This window comes from Patella vulgata, chromosome 1 (genome assembly GCF_932274485.2).
Source record: "Patella vulgata chromosome 1, xgPatVulg1.2, whole genome shotgun sequence".
NCBI classification, from domain to species: Eukaryota; Metazoa; Mollusca; class Gastropoda; family Patellidae; genus Patella; species Patella vulgata.
The window spans coordinates 54383429-54408278 of record NC_065879.2 but is presented as its reverse complement, the minus strand read 5'-3'; the positions used below and the strand labels follow the sequence as shown (position 1 = coordinate 54408278).

General features: G+C 36.7%; 1 protein-coding gene across 6 annotated transcripts in view; it reads left to right on the top strand.

The window, feature by feature from the left end:
* LOC126830338 (mitoguardin) overlaps nucleotides 1-14313 on the top strand; it is a 138479-nt gene extending 124166 nt beyond the window's left edge. For all 6 annotated transcript variants that reach the window (XM_050560726.1, XM_050560721.1, XM_050560756.2 and 3 more), the window contains 2 exons: nucleotides 12586-12702; nucleotides 13141-14313. In XM_050560726.1, the coding sequence (XP_050416683.1) occupies nucleotides 12586-12702; nucleotides 13141-13278 (255 nt within the window). In that variant the 3' untranslated portion in view covers nucleotides 13279-14313. The remainder of the gene's footprint in view (nucleotides 1-12585; nucleotides 12703-13140) is intronic.
* Nucleotides 14314-24850: the final 10537 nt, after the last annotated feature.

Genomic DNA, 24850 nt, shown 5'->3' with positions numbered 1-24850 from the left:
TATAATTTTGCAGAATCAGACGATGATTATTCTCATTTGTATTCTGTAGTTAGTAGCAGGGAAGTGTATAAATGTATGGGCTGGCATGGCAAGCATTTATTTCAGCACAATCTAACCAAAGCAGCACTTTTCACCAATGACCAACGATTATTCTCAAATGACCACTGATCTCCACCATTACCTTACTACTATATGTTTCGTTATTTGAATATGCCTGTCAAATATGGTATTTTGGTCAAAAAATCGTAACGTTTTCGTGACAAAATCAGAAAGGGAAGGTCATAAGTCGTGCATAATTTTGCAGTGATCAAACCACGTATAAATTTATGGGCTGCCATGTCTATCATAAACTTGATATATCTGTTATCCACATACTCATGTAAAGAACCACAAGAAAACATTTTTTTAAGTGTTCATGGAGAGGCATTTAATATCTGGTAGTTCCCTTGTTTAGGAGATCGTTATGCTTTCCATATTGAAATCCCCAAAGGGGAAGATAGCATAGATAACAACGGGTTTCATGGCACTCCAGACAATCCAGGATAATTTTGACTGCACACATGCCAACCTCCGGCATATACTTATGTTCGAGCAGAAGTGTTCACTTACTTAGATTCTGACCTGCCTTCCTATGTTCTTAGTTTTGGGACCCCATTTTTGTAATGATGTTTTTGGCTTATATATGTCATCTCCTTCAGTAGATTTCAATATGTAATGTATGTTGTCTCCTGATTTTGAATAACTCTCCATTAAAATTTCCAAATGTTTCTATACACTGTTTTGCTTCTAAATACCGATGGGAATAAGCACGGTCTAATTCCTAAAATATGTTTCACCAAAATAACCTATTTGGCACGTATAAGTAATTCAAAGATAGTTGACAGTGAAGAGACGCACCCGTCGAACAATGTCATACTTAACATCTCTATATATGTGTATATATGGAATTCTAACCTTCTATCCATTGTTAATTTGAAAGATATAACGGTAATTAATTTTAGCACGTGTAGTCATGCTGATCATGTGTGTATGGCTCAATGCCACTTGATCATCTACAATCTCCTCCGTCCTTAAAACCTGTTATACGCGGTGCATCCCTCAGAACACCCCAATTTCTTCAAGCCAAATAGGCCTGCAGCCAAAATTTCTAGAGTGAAGTCCTCCCAAAAAACAAACTATACATTTTTGGAAAGCTTATAACACCAGTAACAAAAATCCAGAGAGTTCCAAGCAAAAAGTTTGCACTAACTCAATTTAGGGCCAGATGACAATTGTGATAATTGTCAAGTAAAGGCTATATTTATACCAACAAGTGTGAAGTTGACATAAAATTAAATATTGGTGAAAACACCCGATGCCTTCATCCTATGCAAAGAATATGCTATTGGTTAAATTTTGATTGGTTAAATCATAAAGGACAGGGGAACATACAAAATTTCGGAAATCCATTTAATGGTAAAAGGAGTTATCTCCCTTTATGGAAAATATCAATAATCATTGATAACAGTATTTTGTTTAAAGAATTTGATAAACTGACTAGGATTTAACTACAAACTAGGGCCTATATAAGTTCAACTTTTTTTCAGATAAGATTTGAGGCTAAAGGTCTAACAAATATTTAACCTGAAACATAGCATATACAGATATTTAGTTTTCTCACTAAAATAGATATGGCCAAAACTAAATAATACTGTAAAGGGAGTGACACTATTGTAATGAAGAGAAAAAAAAATCAAATGGAGTTTAATGTCTTACTGTTCTGCACAGCCCATATAATGAAGATGAGCATACGTCATACCTGTAGTTGGGGAGGGGGCATTGTACGTGTACAGCTAGTATGTAAATGTCATCATCAGACGCAAGGGAGCCGCGGTGACTCAGTAAAGAGCTGGCTAACTTATCGGGCGGACAAGGGTTTGATCCTAGTCTGGCGTGGTTCCCCCTTGTCTGTGGCTCACTAATCAGGAGATCCAGGGTTTGATCCCCGTGTTGACCTAGACAGTTCTCCAAACTTTCCAGCTTTGTTTCACCTTGTCAGTGGTGCAGAAAGTAGGGGTGGGGGCAGCTGTGATTGTCAGCGTCTAGTTATTTGGATGGAATATAAAACTGAGGTCCCGTGCACACATTGGCGTGCACGTAAAAAAACTTTAAATTCGAAATAAAGTGTAGACCGTAACGTTGCTGTTTGGACCAAATTCCCCCTACAGCATAATGTATGGCGGGCGTATACGTACATCTTCATTATCCCGGTTGATACTGAACAGTTAGGCATTAAAACTCCATTTGATTTTTTTTTCTCTTTATTACAATTGCCACTCCCATACAGTATTATTTAGGATTTGCCATACAATGTATATCTATTTTAGTGAGAAAATTACATATAGATGCTTTGTTTCAATTCAAATATGTAGCCCCAAATCTAATCTGAACTAAAAGTTTACAGATATATTATTATAGTAGAAATACTGTTTTGGGAGAACATAATTATAATAGATACAGTTTCAGTTTAAATATGTTTGTAATTCGGGGGGGTTGGATGGCCGAATGGTTAGCACGCGCGCGCTGTATCATACGGTCTGTCATTGAGTCAACTGGTGGGGTTTCGATTCCCCGGTTGTACATGACAAGGAGTAGGGTCGCCTGTCCAACCTCGTGGGTTTTCTCCGGGTCCTCCGGTTTCCTCCCACAGCTAAGGTCCCTACGCGCAAGCGAATTATGGAAATAAAATTGAACCATGTGTTAGTCCCTAAATGACCTAGTTTGTGTCGAGTGGAAATTAAACCCCATTTCTCTCTCTCTCTGTTTGTAATTCAGCCTTAAATATCTGAACTAGAGGTTTACAGCTACCTGTAGTAAAAATAATGTAGGGTGTAATTGAAAGGGTATGTAGGTGTAGGTTTATGTTTTAGTGGAAAAAATCATGTGGTTTCAATGCGATTTACAAAACTATGAACAGTCCGGTCCCCATTACTTCATAGACATATTGCTCAACCAATGTCAACATATCTCCTTGTTCATCAGACTAGGCCCATACCCGCCCATAATTTCTGAGTAAACACCCGCTCCCCAACCCTTGCAGTCCCTTGGGACCCAATTAACAATATAAATATTGGGCTTGTGTGCTCACACATGGTCTTGTGCTTCATACAGCATCAGCAGTCAACACACAACTGAAATACTACAATTAATTGCAGACATTTGACAGAAAGGGAGATAACTCTCTATTACCAGTACTGGAGTTCCAAAATTCTGTATATTCCCTTGTCCATTATGTTTTCTGCATTTTGGTTTAAATCAAAATTTAATCAATAACATATTCTTTGCCGAGGATGAAGGCATTGAGTGTTTTCGCCAATATTTAATTCTATGTCAACTTCACAATTGTTAGTATAAATATAGCATTTACATGAAAATTATCACAATTTTCATCTGGCTCTAAATCGAGTTAGAGCAATCATTTTTCTTGGAACTCTCTGGATTTGTGTTCCTGGTGTTATAGGCTTTTCAAAAATGTATAGTTTGTTTATTTGGGCGGACCATGTAGCGGAATTGTGTTGCTAAGCAAGCTAGAAATTTCGGCTGCAGGCCTAAAAGGCGACGTAACAGTTTGAGATTGGTTATCCGGTTCTCCACGGAAAATTTCCAGTCACGAGAATGTACTGGAGAGTGATCTTTTACCCGATAGCTGAAATATGTTTCATTTCATTACTATATCATATTCATATAAGATTTATTCTGTGTAAATTCCATTGGACATTCGTGAAACTTGTCCCTTGGTTAAGTCAAACGTGGTCTAACACATGCGCTTTAGATCAAAAGGTATGTCATAGAGTTAAGTGGCATGGTTTCCATTACAAGCTTATGGGTATTATGTCCAATCTCACGGATTCTTTCTTTTCGCGTATACACACATATAAATAAAACTGTATCATATGTTAGTCCCCAAATTACCTAGTTTGTCTCGAGTGGACCATAAACTTTGTTTCTCTCTCAAGTCAAAATCATCCTTGATGACGACTGAATGGAATATATAAACTTTGTAAAGATGACCAAACATGTGCATCACCATATCTTCTTCCCAAAATGACCTAGTTTGTGTCCAGTGGACGTTAAACCCAATTTCTTTTCTCCTTCTGAAGTCTAAATCATCCTTGCTAAATGATTAAATGGAATATATTAAATTTGTAAAGATGTTCATACATATTCTTCATTTGGGGTATTGATAAACGGGACATATTATACCAATTTTTGGTGTTTTTAATTTATTTCTGATTTTTTTTATTATGTCTTTGTCGTTCATTTTTATTTTGTTAGTAGGGATGTCGCTAGTTGTGGGTAACATTCAGCTTTGGTCATAGTCCCTGTCGAGAACGAACTATAGCCTCTCACACATTGGTTTTCATTAAATTCAATTTTCAGAGCGAGTTGAGTATCTGGCCAGTACCAAGATATCATTGGTGGTAGAAACTTAAAACTAATTGTGTAGATGGAGCCTGGGTGTTCCTACTAATGCCCCAAATTTCGTCTGTCCAAATCAATTATCGTCCGAATAACAAATGATACAAATTTAGTTCCAAATTAGCCCATTTTTGAATAATTTTCTATTAACAAAAAATATTTTTCCAATTTGCCAGGTTGGTATCAACTGAATCAATCCAATATTTTGTGGGGATGTATCTGGGTACTAACCCATCTCACAGAAAAAATTTGGTCCAAATCCCCGACTCAAGGGTTATCACCCTCTGCATGGTGCTCTCGCGGACACGCTCTTAAAGAGTTTCATCTACTAGCTTATTTTGGGATTAAGGCAGATGACATCACATGCTTATGGGTTATTTATCTCCTACAAATTCCTGTATGTATTACTGTCCGTATCATATTATTTGTTTATTGTGTATTTTGTGTTTACTCTTCTTCATGTTTGAGATTTATACACACTGCAAATATAATAGGACCAATGGCAAGCATATCGTGTAGAATTTCAGACAATATATATATAATTTACAAAAAATAGTGAATGATTTAGATCTAAATATCAAATTCACAATTGAAACGAACGATCTGCAAATCGCATTCTTGGACGTTCTAGTGAAACGAAGGGGCGAACTCCTCATAACGGATATGTATTCTAAAGAAACAGATACCAAAAACTATCTTTATATAAATCATGTCACCCACGTCATGCCAAAAATAATATACCCTTTCCTTTAGCTAGAAAAATATGCACCATTGTGATAGATGAAGCTAAAAAGAAATTTATTGAACAGTATTGCCCCCTCGAGGTAATAGGAAGTTGGGATAAATAAGGCTTTGGCAATTGATATACAAACACTGAGGGCTACTAAAGGAAAAGACAGTTCGGATAATATCATTAGAGTCTGGAGGCTCAGCGCTGGGGGGGGGGGGGGCAGCAGGGAGGGTCCAACAAATGGGCACAAAACCAGACCTAACTTTTCTAGAGTAAAATTTTGTGTAGAATATGTTGCCGAGTGGTAATCAGTCCGCCATTGGGGCGTTTTCGAGATATTTGGAGTCAAAGGTCAAATGTGTTCATTTGCACTGAAAGTGAATGCCCAATCATTCTTATATCATGAAAATAAGCTGAAAATGATCGATAAAGACTCAAGCGAAACCTGTTCTAATTAATAATAGGAACATTTAAAATTTATCTTTAGGTGGTCTTAGCGCCAAACTTTTACTTTGGAAAGTCGAAAATGATCTTGCATAACAGAACCAAAACACTTCGGAGCCTGTTTGAAAAATATGTAAAAACTGTTAAATCAAAATCTCTCCGAATTAGTTTTACAACGAATGCTATACATAATGATACTAGTTGTCTGAAAAAAAAAAACAATTGAATAGTTCCATGGCTAGACTCCAGCCTGCAGGTCGCGTCACAAAGCCTGCCAAAATTTCCCCCCGCTAACATTTACCAATACGACATATATATCCTGTGAACTACTATGTACAATGCATTCGTCGGTTTTATCTGCATCCATGTTCCAGCGAAATTCATAAAAACTCATAAAAATTTGCAAACTTTTAATCTCGTCGTCAGATACGTGTTTTCCTGTCACAGATTAAGGTCGATTTTTTCCTAGACTGGGATTCTCGGAAATCCATGCGTCCTGCAGGCTGGAGTCCAACTCTGAAACTATTCAATTGTTTTTCAAATAACTAGTATCATTATGTATAACAATCATTGTGAAAATAAATAGGAGAGATTACAATTTGAAGGTTTTTACATATTTTGGAAACAGGTTTCAAAGTGTGTTGGTTCTGTTATGCAAGATCATTTTCGACGTTCCAAAGTAAAGGTTTTGGTGCTAAGACCACCTAAAGATAAATTTTAAATGTTCCTTTTATTAATTAGAACAGGTTTCGCTTTAGACTAAAGGTGAATTTAGCAAGTTTACATTTTTATTGAAAGTGTGATTACTTTCGATCATTTTCAGCTTCTTTTCATAATACAAGAATTACAACGCATTCTCTTTCAGTGCAAATTAACTCATTTGACCTTTGACTCCGAATATCTCGAAACGCCCCAACAGTGGACTGATTACCCCTCGGCATCGTATTCTACGCAAAATGGGTCTGGTTTAGAATTCCAGCCTGTAGAAAAAAAAGCACAAAAAGTGGGCGTGGCTCTGACCCTGGGGGTTGGACATGGGCAACTATATATAGGTACAACCCTACGCTGGACCATTCCAAATTGGATCCAAATCTGTTAATAATTGCAACCTGTATATCATTTACAGACAAAATATAAACAAAAAGTGGATGTGGCACTGCCGAAAGGGGAAAGAGTGGGGGTGGAGGCGGGGGTAATGCACCAACATCAATAGTTGCCGTCCTTAGAGTATAAGGAATAAGTATACCAAGTTCCAAGATAATCCATTCAGAATTGTGGCCTTCGGGCGCTAAAGGCCACAATTCTTAATTGATCATCTTGGAACTCTACATACTTATACCTTTTAGTATTTTTATAACCTAAGGATGATCCCTATTGATTTTGGTGCATGCCCGATCCCCAGGACAGAGCCACACCAATTTATTGTATTTGTTTTTCGACTACAGGCCGCATTTCTTGAAACTTTCCATACTTATTTTTTGTACCCTAAGGAACACCCCTATCCTTTAGGGTGCATGCCCAACGCCCAGGGGCACAGTCACGCCCATTTCTTGTATTTCTTAACGTATCATCTTGAAACTTCGCATACTTATTCTTTGTACCCTAAGGAACATCCCTATCATTTGGGGTGCATGCCCATCCCCCAGGGGCAGAGCCACACCCATTTTCTTTTTTTGTGCCTGTGTGTCGCCTACAGGCCACAATTCTTAATCGATCGTCTTGAAAATTTTTAATATGAATTCCTTATACCTTTAAGATGATCCCTATTGCTTTTGGTGCAGGCCCGACCCCCTAGTGGTAGAGCCACGCCCATTTCTTGTATTTATTTGTTTCTCATCTACAGACCGCATTTCTTAATGTGTCACCTTGAAACTTTGCATACTTATTCTTTTTATCCTAAGGAACATCCCAACCACCAGGGGCAGAGCCACACCCATTTTCTTTTTGTGTGTCACTTACAGCCCGCAATGCTTAATCGATCGTCTTGAAAACTTTTTTTATACTTATTCCTTATACTCTAAGGCTGACCTCTTTTATTTTTGGTGCATGCCCGACCCCTGGGACAGAGCCACGCCCAATATTTGTGTGTCTTAGGCCGCAATTCTTAACAGATCCTTTTGAATCTTTGCATACCTATTTTTTATACCCTAAGGATGACTCCTATTGTTTTTTGGTAATTGCCCAACCCCAAGGACAGGCATTGGCCGAGAAAGTTCATCACGATTTTCCGGCATGGTTTCCCCCTTGTCAGTGATGCAGGACGAAGGGGCTGACAAGGACTGCTGTCTAGTCGTTCGGATGGGATGAAAAACCGAGGTCCCATATACACGATTCCATAAAAGATTCCATGGCAGTTGGAATTCGATATAAGAGAAGGCTGTAGCGCCGCTGCCCGGGCAAAATTTCCCTCATAGCACACTGTATGGCCGTCTCCATTAGACCAGGTTAGGAGCAGAACAGTAGGATGTTAAACCCCATTTCATTTCATTTCATTTCCCAAGGACAGAGCCACGATTCTTAATGGATTGTCTTTGAACTTGGGATATGTATTCTTTATAGCCTAAGGATGACAACTGCATGTCCCGACCCAAAGGGACAGAGCCACGCCCAATTTTTGTGTTTATCGTTTACAGGCCGCAATTCTGAATGGATCAACTAGGTACTTGGCATATGTATTCCTTATAGCCTAAGGGCCTCAATTATTGATTTTGGTGAATGCCCCGACTCACAAGGGCAGAGCCATAATTCTGAATTAATTATCTTGGAACTTGGTATACTTATTCCTTATACCCTAAGGACGGCAACTATTGATGTTGGTGCATGACCCCCGCCTCCACCCCCACTCTTTGCCCTTTCGGCGGTGCCACATCCACTTTTTGTTTATATTTTGTCTGTAAATGATATACAGGTTGCAATTATTAACAGATTTGGATCCAATTCGGAATGGTCCAGCGTAGGGTTGTACCTATATATAGTTGCCCATGTCCAACCCCCAGGGTCAGAGCCACGCCCAATTTTTGTGTTGTTTTTTTCTACAGGCTGGAATTCTAAATGGATCGTCTTGGAACTTGGCATAAGTATTCCTTATTCTGCAAGGAAAGCAACTATTTATTATTTTATCGGTAAATACTCTAGTACAGGTTGCAATAATTAACAGATTTTGTTCAAATTCAGCATATTAATCAATTCAATAACAGGGTGGTACCCCCCAGGGGCAGAGCCACACCCAATTTTTGTATTTATCGTCTAGAGGCTGCAATTCTGAACGGATCATCTTGGAACATTGCATAATTATTCCTTATACCGTAATGGCAGCAACTATTTATTTTGGGGCATGCCCCGACCCCCTGGGGCAGTGTCACACCCACTTTTTGTTAATATTTTGTCTGTAAATTTGGCAAAACAAACCAAACGCTTAGCCTTCTTTACCTCTTGTCATAATACAGCCATTTCATATTTTATCTTCTTCATTTTAAAAAGTACCATATCAATCAAAGCAGGAATGTGGACGTATATTGCAGCGTTAACAATGCTCTTGTTATGTTATATTACATTAATATTTATATCAATATCACTGTCTCGTTAAATTCACCATGTTTGGCGCAATATAGCCCGGTTGGAGCCGACGTGCCATAAAACTCCATTCATTCATTCATTTTATATCAATATCAAATGGACTTATTGGAAGGTTCAGTTATTATAATTTAATTTGTCAATAGGATTCTGTTTCTTAACCAATCAAAAAAAGTGTAAAATTTGAAATTTTAGGGTTAAATTTGACTAGACACTCACTACCTGGGTGAGGAAAACAGATTCTTGGTCTGCAGGTTGTGTATAGTTATATACCGGTATATTAATTTCCTAAATTCTGCCAATTGCTACAAATATTTGCAAATTATTAAAATAAAGATGGTATGTTCAAATGGGCACAAAACCAGACCGATTTTGCGTAGAATACGATGCCGAGGGGTAATCAGTCCACCGTTGGGGCGTTTTCGAGATATTCGGGGGTCAAAAGTCAAATGAGATAATTTGCACTGAAGGTGAATGCGCGGTAATTCTTGTATACTATTCAAAAAAAGTAGGGGATATTTGATTTTTAAGTGTTATTAAAGTCACCTAATGAAACTGACGAAGAAACAAATGACAAAATGAAATGAAGTTCACATTCATCGATTTATTCCAAATGATCGTTAGACTAAGTAAGGCACAGACTGACCATTATAAGGGTAAAATGATACCCGGGGTCAAACAGCAAAGTTACCATAGCATCACAACCAAGTCAGTAACGGGTAAATCCTCCTCTGTTTGCCAAACAAGCATTGATCCGACGTGGCATACTCCTAATGAGACGTCTAAGGTCATTTTGGTCCAGATTGTCCCATTCCTGTTGCAACGCAGCAGCAAGTTCTTGGACATTGGCAGGACGTTGTTGACGTTGACGTAACCTCTGTCCAAGCATGTCCCAGACATGCTCGATGGGGGAGAGGTCGGGACTCAGTGCTGGCCAAGGTAATGTGGTGATGTTCTGTTGTTGGAGGTAACCTGTAACGATCCTGGCCCTGTGACATCTTGCGTTGTCATCCTGGAAGATGAAACGGCGGCCATGACGTCGTGCGAACGGCACAACATGGACTGCCAAGATGTTGTCCCGGTAGTACTGGCCTGTAACACGCCCTGCAACAACATGTAAAGCCGTTCTTCCAGCAACAGTGATGCCTCCCCACACCATAACAGAACCACCCCCAAATCGATCATGTCTGATGACGTTAACGTCTTGGAAGCGCTCGTTTCGACGACGCCACACCCTCCTACGTCTGTCCAAAAAATCAACAGTGAACCTTGACTCATCTGAAAACATCACATTGCTCCAGCGTCGATTATCCCAGTGTTGACGATCCCTACACCAACGACGTCTTGCCTGAATGTGATGATCTCTCAAACAAGGGATCACGCGAGGACGTCGGGCGCGAAGGTGACCCCTATGCAGTCGATTCCGAATCGTCTGGCCACTCACTCTCACACCAGTGTCTGTTTGAAGACGAGCGCTGATCTGATTTGCTGTGATGACATGATTTCTCAAGGCCAAGGTACTAATAAATCGATCCTGGGCTTGAGTTGTCGCCCTTGGTCGACCTGAGCGTGGTCTGTCCTGTACAGATTGTGTATCAAGGTATCTGGACCATAGCCTGCTTATGACAGACTGAGAAACATTCATCGTCCGTGCCACAACCGCCTGTGTTGTGCCGATCTGTAGCATGCCAAGGGCACGTAACCTTTCATTTTGGGTAATTAAATTAAACTGATGTTTCCACCCTGGAATTCAATGCCACAATGACTGTAACATTCAAAGTCAGAGTCGTGCAAATCTTGGGTTGGACCCCCATGATGATCCCAAGCATCACATGCATTCCATGCGGTAGCTATTGGTGCGTTTGGGCGTCACATGTAACTGGAAATGTTTCTTCTGTTAGGTTCTATAGTGACTTTTTTCGTAGTCATTTGCATATTTTAGTATTATGCCCCCAAAATCAAATATCCCCTACTTTTTTTGAATAGTATATTATAAAAATAAGCTGAAAATGATCGAAAGTAATCACACTTTCGATAAAAATGTAAACTTGCTAAATTCACTTTTAGTCTAAAGCGAAACCTGTTCTAATTAATAATAGGAACATTTAAAATTTATCTTTAGATGGTCTTAGCACCGAACTTTTACTTTGGAACGTCGAAAATGATCTTGCATAACAGAACCAACAACACACTTTGAAACCTGTTTCAAAAATACATAAAAACTGTCAAATCGAAATCTCTCCTATTTATTTTCACAATGATTGTTATACATAATGATACTAGTTATCTGAAAAACAATTGAATAGTTTCAGAGTTTGACTCCAGCCTGCAGGCCGCGTGGATTTCCGAGAATCCCAGTCTAGGAAAATCGACCTTAATCTGTGACGGGAAAACACGTATCTGACGACGAGATTAAAAGTTTGCAAATTTTTATGAGTTTTTATGAATTTCGCTGGAACATGGATGCAGATAAAACCGACGAATGCATTGTACATAGTAGTTCACAGGATATATATGTCGTATTGGTAAATGTTAGCGGGGGAAAATTTTGGCAGGCTTTGTGACGCGGCCTGCAGGCTGGAGTCTAGCCATGGAACTATTTAATTGTTTTTTTTTTTTTCAGACAACTAGTATCATTATGTATAGCATTCGTTGTAAAACTAATTCGGAGAGATTTTGATTTAACAGTTTTTACATATTTTTCAAACAGGCTCCGAAGTGTTTTGGTTCTGTTATGCAAGATCATTTTCGACTTTCCAAAGTAAAAGTTCGGTGCTAAGACCACCTAAAGATAAATTTTAAATGTTCCTATTGTTAATTAGAACAGGTTTCGCTTTAGTTTTTATCGATCATTTTCAGCTTATTTTCATAATACAAGAATGTTTGCGCATTCACTTTCAGTGCAAATGAACTCATTTGACCTTTGACCCCGAATATCTCGAAAATGCCCCAGTGGCAGACTGATTACCACTTGGCAACATATTCTACGCAAAATTTTACTCTAGAAAAGTTAGGTCTGGTTTTGTGCCCATTTGATGGAGTTCGCCCCTTCGTTTCACTAGAATGTCCAAGAATGCGATTTGCAGATCGTTCATTTCAATTGTGAATTTGATATTTAGATCTAAATCATTCACTATTTTTTGCAAATTATATATATATTGTCTGAAATTCTACACGATATGCTTGCCATTGGTCCTATTATATTTGGTCTGCAGGTTGTGTATAGTTATATACCGGTATATTAATTTCCTAAATTCCGCCAATTGCTACAAATATTTGCAAATTATTAAAATAAAGATGGTATGTTAGTCCACAAATGACTTAAGTTATGTTGAGTGAAGGTCCGTTTATTAATATAATGCTATGATTCTATATTTCAGTTTTCTGATGGTTTTATCGGTCATCTGTATAGTATATCAGAACATGTCAGTCCATTATTAGCTTGGGGTTTCCTCGGACCAGAATCAGAATTAAAAACATCATGTTATGTTTTCAAGGTTTGTAGCTTTCTGCTTTACCATGATCTTTATCAAAAACCAAACAACTATGGTGAATGGTAGGAATTAATTATTCAAGACTGAAGTGTGATGCAAGGAATTTCTAGCGTATTTGAGATGATTGGTCAAGTTGAGTGTTTTGATATCAGGCTTGTATGTGACAAAGAGTAGAGTCGACTGCCTACCTTCTTGGTTTTCTTCGTGTTTTCCTGTTAACTCTGCAAAAGGCTCCTCCTCAATCTCTCTCTAATGTCGCATTATATCAAAATACTACACAATTGCTTCACTTTAAATCTGAAGCAGCACCTGCCAACAACCTGCATGGTGTAGGGTGGACCTTATGTTGTCTGTTTCATCAAGTCAAAGTTCTGTTTTTTTAGGCCATAAACTAATTATGATTTGATTGCCAGGAAGTAATATGTGTTTATTATGTTACAGGATTTAGTGTTGGGGTATATTCAAGATTTGTTTAGTTTTGATAAAGCTCGTTACACAACAGTAGAAGACTTAGCAGCAGATATATTATCAATCGCTAAACAAACTAGTGAAGTGGCTGCAGAACAATTATCATCTTGACGTTTTTCATGGTTTATATGAAATCGACAATCGTTTAATTGAAAAAATTTTGAGAAGATGGGTTTTAAAAAAAATACAACTCATTGGACTAAGTGGAAAAGAGACATCATAAAATCATTTCTGTCAGTTTGTAGTGAACTCAAGTAATTAGAAATACAGAATTTGCTCGCCAGATATTCTCATTTCTAGAAGAAAATTACAGTACAGTAATCACTCTTTATAATGTTTTCATGAAATCGAAATTCTAAATTTAGATAAGCAGAAGTGAAGTTGGCTTATTGAAGAGAAACAATATTAATAATGGCAGTATTACCTTATCGAACAGATTCATAAAGACGGTATCGTCTTATTGAAGAGAAACGATATTGATATTAATGAAAAGATTGATAAAGACAGTATCATCTTATCGAAGAGAAACAATATTGATAAAGATAGGATTATCTTATAGATTTAATTAAAATACTGAACTTTGATTATGATATAATACAATATGAATTGTGTGCTTGTAATATACAATAAACAATACTAGCCACTACGGTAAATAAATTATTTGTGTTTACCTTCGTCATTCAAAATCTGTCTTCATTAGACAACTGTTGAAAAGTAAGACGTTAAACTCCATTACATTTCGTCTTTCAAAAATATGCATATTTGGATATTAAAATAAAAGTAAAGCTTATCATGATTGTATGCTTGTAATATACAATAAAGAATGCTAGCCACTATGGTGAATAAATTATTTGTGTTTACCTTTGTCATTCAAAGCCTGTCTTCATTAGACAACTGTTGAAAAGTAAGACGTTAAACCCCATTTCATTTCGTCTTTCAAAAATATACATATTTGGATATTAAAATAAAAGTAAAGCTTATCAGATAACCGACACCTTCCCGTGCTGAAAGTGACAGTGTTGAAAAGAAATGTAGGATGGAATTGTTATGCCAACAAGACCTGTCATTATTTCATCTGTCAAAATTATTGTAGCTTTATATGTTTGTAGCATCGTCAAAATTTTCAAATAAATAAGATTCAATGTTTGTTATTGTTAATGTGATGATTTTTATGTGATCAATTTTTTAAAATTTTATTTTGCGTACTATTTTATTTTTGTTAATACACTCAAAGCAATTAAAAACGCATTCAAAATTCAAGGCTTATTTACTGCAACAAGCATCTGTGGATAATTTCATGAAAAAATTAACTACAAATGCACAAAACCGAAACGTCAGAGAACCATGAAACAAAGCAGGGGTCAGCTGAAGTCAATATCGGGTATGTCCACCCTGAGCTCTTACACATGCCTGAAGTCGCGTGATATCCTACATTTGCATAACAAGTTGATGCTGTGCAAAACATGCTATGTAGAATGCGTGAAGGACAAATGGGATGTGGCAGAGAGCAAATGTAAAATGTAATGAGAGAAATGTAAAATGTAGACACGTCAAAAAAAGCATTTTCCCACAAAACATTTGTCATTTAACACTTAACATTTGACGTTTTACATTTAACTCTTGCCTCAGAGGTATTATGACTTTATCATTACCGGTATTATGACTTTGTACATTGTACTTTTTACATATAATCAATAGAAAAAACACTGTAGTAGAGCATTTAATATTGGCAGCGATACCCTTCCATAGAATCGGGATTCATCCGAGAAGATGACGTTTTGCCATGGTGTGTTGTGCAGATACCCCTGATTTGCGGCCCATTGCTGTCAGGCAAGTCGATGACGATGCAAAAAGATTTAACCTTGGTAAGGTCGACGGCAGCATAACCCAAGAGCAGCCAGACACCTTCGGACTGTTTGAGGGCTGATCTGATGTTGCCTTGTTCCAACAGTTCCCCTGGCAGTAGGTTTAGCTGATTGAAACCTGTTGCACAGATGCTGTAGTCGACATTATAGTGTCTAGCGACGCGTCTACCTGTGAAGCCCCCTGATCCAGCATGCCAGTAGCTCTGTTCCTGTTTTCTTGTGTAGGGTGTGGCATTTTTCTGAAGTGATGAATGTTGAAATTTTGATCTGTATTTAAAGGGCCAGAGTGCAGGGAATGCACATGCAAAACGTGTGACATGGGACTGCTTAAAATCGTGAAAAAAGACAAGTGTTGTGTTTGCACGAACAAAGTTCATTACTGAAAACTGATATTGGGTTCAAACCCAGAACTCCACAAAAACAGACCCATCACAAGTTTCACCTATGTGCCATAAGATAAGAAACCCCAAGAATAGTTCCAAAAGAGATAATGAAAAATGAATATATTGAAAATTTCATTCAAATTATTTTTTTCTGAGCGAAGTTATCGGTGTTTGAAGATGCAGCTTATATTGTTTATTATCGTAGCAACGGTACTGGATAAGTGAGACTTAGTCTCGATTATACATTTTATTGTTAAATTATTAAATCTAATCCATTTAAATCTCTACCATCCGATGATCTAGAGCGTTAGATTATGGGCTTGTCATGTTAATAATATAAATGTTTGAAGAATAGTTTATAGTCATGTTAATAAATGTTTAAAGAATAGTTCATATAACCTTTGAAGCCAAAATAAAGACCTGAAATAGGCAGATTTAGCTCTTTCATAATGCATCTTTAATATCATGAAAATAGGTCTGGTTTTTATACACCCACATTGAAATGTGGTCGTATATTGTCGTCGCCCCCGTCGGTCCGGCGTCGACAATTGCTTGTGGATGCTCTAGAGGCTAAAGTTAATATCCGATTGACTTTAAATTTATACACAGTGTTTAAGGTCAAGAGACGAAGACGTTTATTCATTTTCAGTGATTTACGATAATTACTGCCAGAGTTATGGCCCTTTGAAAAATCTTGTGGACGCTCTAGAGGCTAACGTTAATATCCGATTGACTTTAAATTTATACACAGTGTTTAAGGTCAGCCTATTGGTTTTCAGCGATTTTCGATAATTACTGCCAGAGTTATGTCCCTTGATCACTTCAAAAAATCTTGTGTACGATCTAGAGGCAAAGTTAATATCCGATTGACTTTAAATTTATACACAGTGTTTGAGGTCATGAGACGAAAAAGCCTATTAATTTTCTGCGATTTCCGATAATTACTGCAAGAGTTATGGCCCTTGATGACTTTAAATTTGTACACAGTGTTTAAGGTCATGAGATCATTGCAAAAAATCTTGTGGGTGGTCCAGAGGCTAAAGTTATCATCCGATTGACTTCAGATTATTTTCTGATAATTACTTAATGAGTTGTTACTCTTAATCAGATTTTAGTCTATTATAAATTTTTCATTACCGAAAGAAAGTAAAAATATGCGACAACTCTTGTTGACTGCCCGGACGATTTAGCTGCTGTGGGCGTATGTTTCGTTGCCTGGCAACCTATCTTTAAAATTATATTTGATTCCAATCAACAAATAGAATGAACCCATACGATCATACAGATACCACAAGATGGTTTCTAACTTGTACGGTTGCAGAGAAATAGTTGATTTTCTACAAGTCACTTTTCAAGGTTTTTGGTCCATAAAACTGGCAATTATTATTCGATTTTCATAAAATTTTCACCATGTGATGCCTTATGCCATTTATGATTTCATAGAATTAATCTAACATTTTCCCCGGAAGTTATGTCATTTTGGAAAAAAATGTATTTTTAGCTTCCAAAACAAACATTTTTTTGAAGTGAGTTATATTTATTATTTGTTTAAGATTTTGATATTTGACTCCAATGGACATATAGATTGAATCAATACGATCATATAGATGTCCAAAAACAGCTTGTCGAGAAATAACAATTTTGTCAGGATCACTTTTAAAGATTTTTTTTCGCATTTTTATACGCCCACATTTTCATGTGCACATATATTGTCGTCGCCCCTGTCCGTCCGTCCGTCCGTCCACAATTGTTTGTGAACAGTGTGAAACTTGAAATATGAGTTTATCACCCTAAGATCTCGGTTCCTTTCGATATTGGCATCTATCTGACCATAACTTCATGGATTATGGCCCCTGATTGTACGAAAAATCATGTTTTTGACTTGTGAACACTGTAGAGGTCACAATTTTTATCCGATTTTGTTGAAACTTGAAATATAAGTTTATAACCCAAAGATCTCGGCTCCTTTCAATATTCGCGCACATTGGACCGTAACTTCCTGAATTATGGCCCCTGATTGTACGCAAAAACGTGTTTTTTCTCTTGTGGACCCTATAGAGGTCATAATTTTTATCCGATTTAAAAAAACGTATTATAATATCACCGTTACACCATAAGGACAACTGAGTTCGAATTTCGTGAAAATCGGCCTAAAATTGACAGACAAAATGGCCGCCGTTCGTTCTCAAATAGCGTAAAAATATGGTATATCAAGGTTGTGGACCCTATAGAGGTCACAATTTTTATCCGATTTTGTTGAAACTTGAAATGTAGGTTTATAACCCAAAGATCTCGGTTCCTTTCAATATTCGCGCATATCGGACCGTAACTTCCTGAATTATGGCCCCTGATTGTACAAAAAATCGCGTTTTTAGCTTGTGGACCCCTATAGAGGTCATAATTTTTATCCGATATAAAAAAACGTATTATTATATCACCGTTACACCATAAGGACGACTGAGTTCGAATTGCGTGAAAATCGGCCCAAAATTGACAGACAAAATGGCTGCCGTTCGTTCTCAAATAGCGTAAAAATATGGTATATCAAGGTTGTGGACCCTATAGAGGTCACAATTTTTATCCGATTTTGTTGAAACTTGAAATGTCAGTTTATAACCCAAAGATCTCGGTTCCTTTCAATATTCGCGCATATTGGACCGTAACTTCCTGAATTATGGCCCCTGATTGTACAAAAAATCGCGTTTTTAGCTTGTGGACGCCTAAAGAGGTCATAATTTTTATCCGATATAAAAAAACGTATTATTATATCACCGTTACACCATAAGGACGACTGAGTTCGAATTGTGTGAAAATCGGCCCAAAATTGACATACAAAAGGGCTGCCGTTCGTTCTCAAATAGCTTAAAAATATGGTATATCATGGTTGTGGACCCTATAGAGGTCACAATTTTTATCCGATTTTGTTGAAACTTGAAATGTAAGTTTATAACCCAAAGATGCGCATATCGAATTGTAATTTCCTGAATTATGGCCGTTGATTGTAGGAAAAATCACTTTCTTTTTAGCTTGTTCTCTATCCATCTCTCAAAAATGTGGGCGTATTCTGCCTGGCAGCCGCTGGTTATCCGATTTTGTTGAAACTTGAAATGTAAGTTTATAACTCAAAGGTGGATCACGTGGCTAAGTGGGTAAGACGCTAGCTCGCAAGCCTGGAGGTCGAGTGTTCGATCCCTGCATTGGCCGAGAAAGTTCATCCAGATCTTCCGGCGTAGTTCTCCCTTGTCAGTGATGCAGGACGGAGGGGCTGACAAGGAAAGCTGTCTAGTCGTTCGGATGGGACGAAAAACCGAGGTCCCGTGTACACATTGGCGTGCACGTAAAAGATCCTTGGCAGTTGAAATTCAATATAAGAGTAGGCCGTATGGCCGCTGTCCGGGCAAAATTTCCCTCATAGCACACTGTGGCGTATGCCCGTCTTCATTAGCCCAGGTTAGGAGCAGAACAGTAGGACGTTAAACTCCATTTCATTTTATTTCATTTATAACTCAAAGATCTTGGTTCCTTTCGATATTTGCGCATATCGAATTGTAATTTCCTGAATTATGGCTCTTGATTGTAGGAAAAATCACTTTCGTTTTAGCTTGTTTTCTATCCATCTCTCGAAAATGTGGGCGTATCCTGCCTGGCAGCAGCTGGTAATTTCCCTTTAGAAAGTCAGCTAACTTAGCGGTATTTTAGTAATAAATTTTGTCAGGATCACTTTTTTGACATATGTAACACATGGTAACAAATGTATGAATGGAATTGATATTGCGGGGTTTGATTTTTTCTGCTGTCCATTTTATAACACGTCTGCAATGTTTATGTGGAAATCTGTTTATCGGTTCCATTGGAACTGGAAGTGATATGAGCTCCAGGGTAACGTGGCACTGAAAGTCACATAAGTTCAAGGGTAACGTGGCACCGAAAATCACATAAGTTCAAGGGTAACGTAACGCCAGTGAAACCCGTCATTACTGCTTCGCAGTTCTAGTTAGGGTTTCACACTGCGTAGCTTGAGTGAAACACTATTGTTTTTGTTAAGATTGTTATTATTTCGTCTGAAAGCCTATTGAGATTACTAAAATTATTATTATTATTTACCGCGGGAGCCTATTTCTCCATGATCGGAAACAGATATCTATCTGGAAACAAATTTTCTATCAGGAAACCATGTGGTGGTTACTTGATAAAGTATTTTTGAAACTTCTGTGGCTTTTGTCTTTCGAAATTTGAAAATTTAAATTTTTACAAAAAACTTTTTTATTTATGAATATTTTTTAGTCGTGTTTTACACAAAATTAACGAGTCATCTGACTTGGGCAAAAATGTGAACATTTTTTGTCTCAGTAATTTTCCTTGGCCGCCATTGGCTAATTCAGTTTTTCAGTCCTAGATTAATTATTTATTACTCGATTTGTATAAAACAAAGTTCATATACTCCGTTGTCTCAATTGTCATTTTTTACCAAAAACTACAATTTTGACTGTTACTACTGTTAGGTACCATTTTTCGAAAGCAAATATTATTTTTTTTAAAAAACTGATATAAATAAAAGGCGCACAAAATGTTGGGCTCGGTTTTTTTAATTTCGATTTCATTTTCGAAAAATTTGATTAAGAGGTGAAAAAAGGTGTAAAATTGACCTATTTACAAACCATTCAGGCTTTTCTGATTTTAAAATATTTCTATGTAACATTTATAAACTTGTAGCTTTAATCCATACGAAGAAAATGTATGTTAAAATTAGTTTGTAATATAAGCAGTTACCTAGAAAATGGCAATTTTGCATAAGTCACTGTTTTCGATTTTTTGCCTGTAAAATAGTCATTTATTATTGGATTTTCACAAAAGTGACTCCATATCATTCAAAAAGCAAGTATGCGTCGTATCAAATTGATTACAATTTAAAATTGACACCAGAAGTGACGCCATTTTGTCAAAAAATGCCTTTTTAACTTTTAAAATCAATATTTTTTTTCAACCAAGAATTATTTAATATGTATTAATAATTTTAACTTTTGGTTTACATTCACATATTAATAAAATTCTTACGGTCATATAGATTTCACAAAATTGTTTCTAACTTGTTCAGTTGCGAAGAAATAGGCGATTTTCAACAGGTCACTTTTCAAGGTTTTTGGTCCATAAAAGTGTCAATTATTATTCGATTTTCATAAAATTTTCAGTCTGTGATACCTAATGCCATTTACAATTCCATACAAGTAATTTAAGATTTTCATTATCACCGGAAGTAACGTCATTTTGGCAAAAACTGTATTTTTAGCCTTCAATACAGATATTTTATTCAAATGAGTCTGATTTGTAATGTTTTTAAAATTGTGATATTTGATTTCAATCAACAAATAGATTGAACAACTTGTTAAAGCTATCCCGACAATGATCCAAAAACCGGAAGTAGTCGAAAAAATTTCCGATATTTTGAGAAAAAAAAAACGTAAAAAGTAAAAAAATGGTGATCTTGCGAAAGAGGTGATTACTACGCCAGATTTCAGCGAATCTAAACAACTAAAGTGTCATTGGATAGTTCGAACAATGGACGATCTTATGACATCTAAATGGTAAAAATTCGCGGGTTAGGCAATATATAATGGAACACTGAAAATCTATTATTTTCCTTTTTGGAGCCTATTCAGACGCTTTTATTTCAAAAACTTCTCTTATTTCCTTTTTTAAACTTCTGTTACTTAGAGTCCTAACGGTGGTCTATGGTGTGAATCCAAATTTAAAAGCCTCAATATAGTATAAATGGCCCAAAAGGGCCACAATCTTTGAAAAAAAGTCTAAAAATCGTTATATCTGTAAATCTGCTTCTAATGGTATAAGGGAGGTAAAACTGTCTAATGGATCTTTCTGAAACTTCTGGTACAGGAAGTTAAGTTCCCATACCACTTGTTAAATTTATCCCGATAATGATCCGTAATGATCGTTTGGTAGCTCGATAAATGGGCTATTGTATGACACACTTCCTGTCTGATTCCTGAAATCTGGTCCAGTGCTGCTTGCAGGTCTAGTTAGGCTTTCAGACTTTTGTCTGAAAGCCTATTGGGATTACTAAAATTATTAAGCTTTCATATTTCATATGAAAGCTTATTGTTTCTGTTAAGATTATTATTATTATTATTTTTTTTTTTGTGTTTTATCCACAAATCGGATTTCTCAGAATCTAACCATAGGATCTTTCTGAAACTTTTACCTATCACCCCAAAAATGGGTGGTGGCTGTTGATTAAATATATTTTCAAAACGTTTTACGAATCCGAAATCACTGAATTTTACGAACGAATGCATTTGACCTACAATGCTGTAACTTTGTGACTTTTTGACCTATTTTACTAAATCTTTTTTCTTTGAGTACCTTGAGACAATTACTTCAAATCTGCAGATTCAGATTTTCGAATTTCGAAAATTCGTCGCTGTGATTGGGAACCGGTATTTATGACCAATTTGACAACTTCTTTAATAGTTGTACGATTTTCATGAAATTTAGCATGTAAGTAGATCTTACCGATGCGACCTCAAAAATATGATTAGAAATTTGCTAAATTATCTCCCCTTAATGAAATTAAGGATCAAAATTTTCAAAAAAATCATCGAAATATAGGTCAGAATGACCTAATTTTTTTTTCCATACTAGACAAGAATTTTGATTTAGGTCAACTGATGGCCGCCATTTTGAAGTGAATATGAAAAATAGCGAAAAATCGAGATTTACGGTCTTCTAAACAAACACAATAGGGCATAGTATGTTCAATACGTCTCCTATTTATGAAATTAATACATTTCAGGATAGCCGGGATACGGGTCGAATGTTTGGTATTTGAATATTTCAAAAATTTGAATTCCCATGGGGGGCGAGCGGTGGCCATTTTCCCGGGGGTACATAAAGTAAAACAAGAAAAAAGAGATGGAACTAGGTGTTCGATTTTAATTTGGAGAAAATTTTTGGATGCGCCGAGGTCGGAAATGGGGGGTTAGCCGAAGTTTCGAAGAGATAGGTCCATTTTGTAAAAAATCCCTTCATAACAAACATATTTAGCTGCTTTTGACTTCGCGCATGCGCATCGCTGGAACCAAAGGTACCATGTCTACCAAATTCCGGCTAGGAACTTTTCATGTTGGTACCTAGGTGCCCCGAAAATTTCAAGGCGATACCTGCATTCCTTCAAGTCGTTTGTTCTTGGCACGGCTCCAGGTCGGCTGCCGTAAGGGGAAAAAGGGGGAATTTCGCCACGACACCGGAACGGATTGTCCGAGAACCATGAAATTTGGACACAATACGCCTATTACCACCCCGGATTCTGTACTTTACTCCCATTTTCATCCGATTAAAAAAAAAAGAGTTTTAGCAAAAAAAACGATTTTCGGAATTTAATATTAGTTTTAATTAATTTTGAAATTGCAAATGCAAAGGGATTTTATCGCCTCTTTCGTATGTGATAGGTATTAGTACTATACACATTTTCCTTAAAAGACAATTTTTTAAAATGACTGCAACGATGTTTGCGACACTAAAATCCGAAATCGCCTATTTTGACATTTTTTGACTGCTGAGGCATCCTTCCGGTGGTCAAAATCTCTGGAATTTCCAGCGGTTGGCTGCGCCGCGATAATATTCATCATATATTAAAAGGAAAAAAATTTCGCGATATTATACTTACTGACATGGGAGTTACATTTTCTGATTCCTTGAAGGAAAGCCTAAAAAACGTTCAGAACAGAATTTTGATTTCGGTCAACTGATGGTCTCCATTTGGAATTGAATATGGAGAACAGTGAAAAATCCACTTGAACAGACGTGAAAATAAACACAATAGGCCGTAATATGTTCAATGCGTCTATTATTTCTGAAATTAATGCATTTCAGGATAGCTCGGGATCAAGATCGATTTTTGGGTGTTTGAAGATTTTCAAAATTTCGTATTTCGCCTTTTGACCTTTTAGTAAAAACAATAGTCTTTCAGACAAAAGTCTGAAAGCCTAATTAACAGACCAAGAAGGGGAAGCTCAGATTGATTTTGTAGAGAGGTATAATATTAGCTTTAAAGAAAGAGTCTTTAAATCAGCCTAAGTGGTTGTATATTTTAGATCTATAATTCTTTAATTCTACGTGATAGATCACATTGTTGAATACAGTGCTGTTATTGCAAGCTGTGTGCCCTCTGTGCTGCGTGATTCTTTTACTAGGTACGTCATTGTATGGTTATATTAAACATATGATTAAGAGCGTATGACAATCAAATTTTGTAGCCAAATTACATGACATGTTATTTTTGTTGTCCTTTGTCCCAAAACTTGTAAAACTCACATAAAACATTGACCCCAGATAGAACATGTGGGGAAACTGATACAGACGTCACCAAAGTAGAATTGCATTACACCTCCACCTTAGCGCCTCTTCTAGTATTAATAGACTTAATTTCTTTAACCACATGTATATTATTAAAATAAATTTGTATGTTACAGTTACTGTTTAGCACTTCTGTGGAGAGGCTTAAATGACAGTACGGCACAGAGCAGTGAGAACTGGACATGGGGCCCAAAATGATTATGTATTGGAGGCTTGACATGCCAGAATTTTTTTCAAGAAATCATACCAAATACTTTCTTCTGGGGCATAGATTATTAGCTGATAGGTTACATAAAATATGAAATCAAATGTTATTAAGAATGAGTTGACATGAACTTGTGTTGGATCCCCTTAATCTACTCCTCCTTTACAGTGGAACAAATGTTGTAAATCTGTTATGTGCAGATCTTTTATAGTCTTTAAGAGGCAGGTTTTTGTTGATTATGAAACTAAACTATGAATACATTTTAGTATTTTTATAATTTAGGTGTAAATGGTTGGCTACCAGAGAGACTTAAAGATACATTATGGGAGATTTTAATAGAGAGTTGGCCATTCTTGCTATAACAGTTCAAAAATACATGATGAAAGAAGAATATATTGAAAATTTCAGTCAAATTACTTTATTTTGAACAAAGTTATCATTATTGTAATTTTTGACTAGAAATAGGAGTCAACTCTCTGTTCACCGTCTCCGAGAATAGACGATCGTTTGATTGACAGGCGTTAACTCCACCTACATAATCTCGATTATCAAGTAACGTTTTCAATGGCTGTGGTTTGAGACGGGGTTGCAATTCAATTTGTATCACATTTATTTTTACTACAAATTAAAAATAAGACTTTTAATATATAGATAAGAAGCGAAAGTTTGAAAGGAATGGACCAAATCAATGAGGCATAATTATAGCCGACTTCTTGTTAGCCTGCGTGTACTCTGTACTGTAACTGGTAGGCCTGCTTATCTCCCGAACAGTGATCCAATGGAATAGAGCTGCAATTCAACTGGGGTGATGTTAGCTGCGATGTTTATCAATTTCTATAATTTTCTGTAAACGCAAGTGA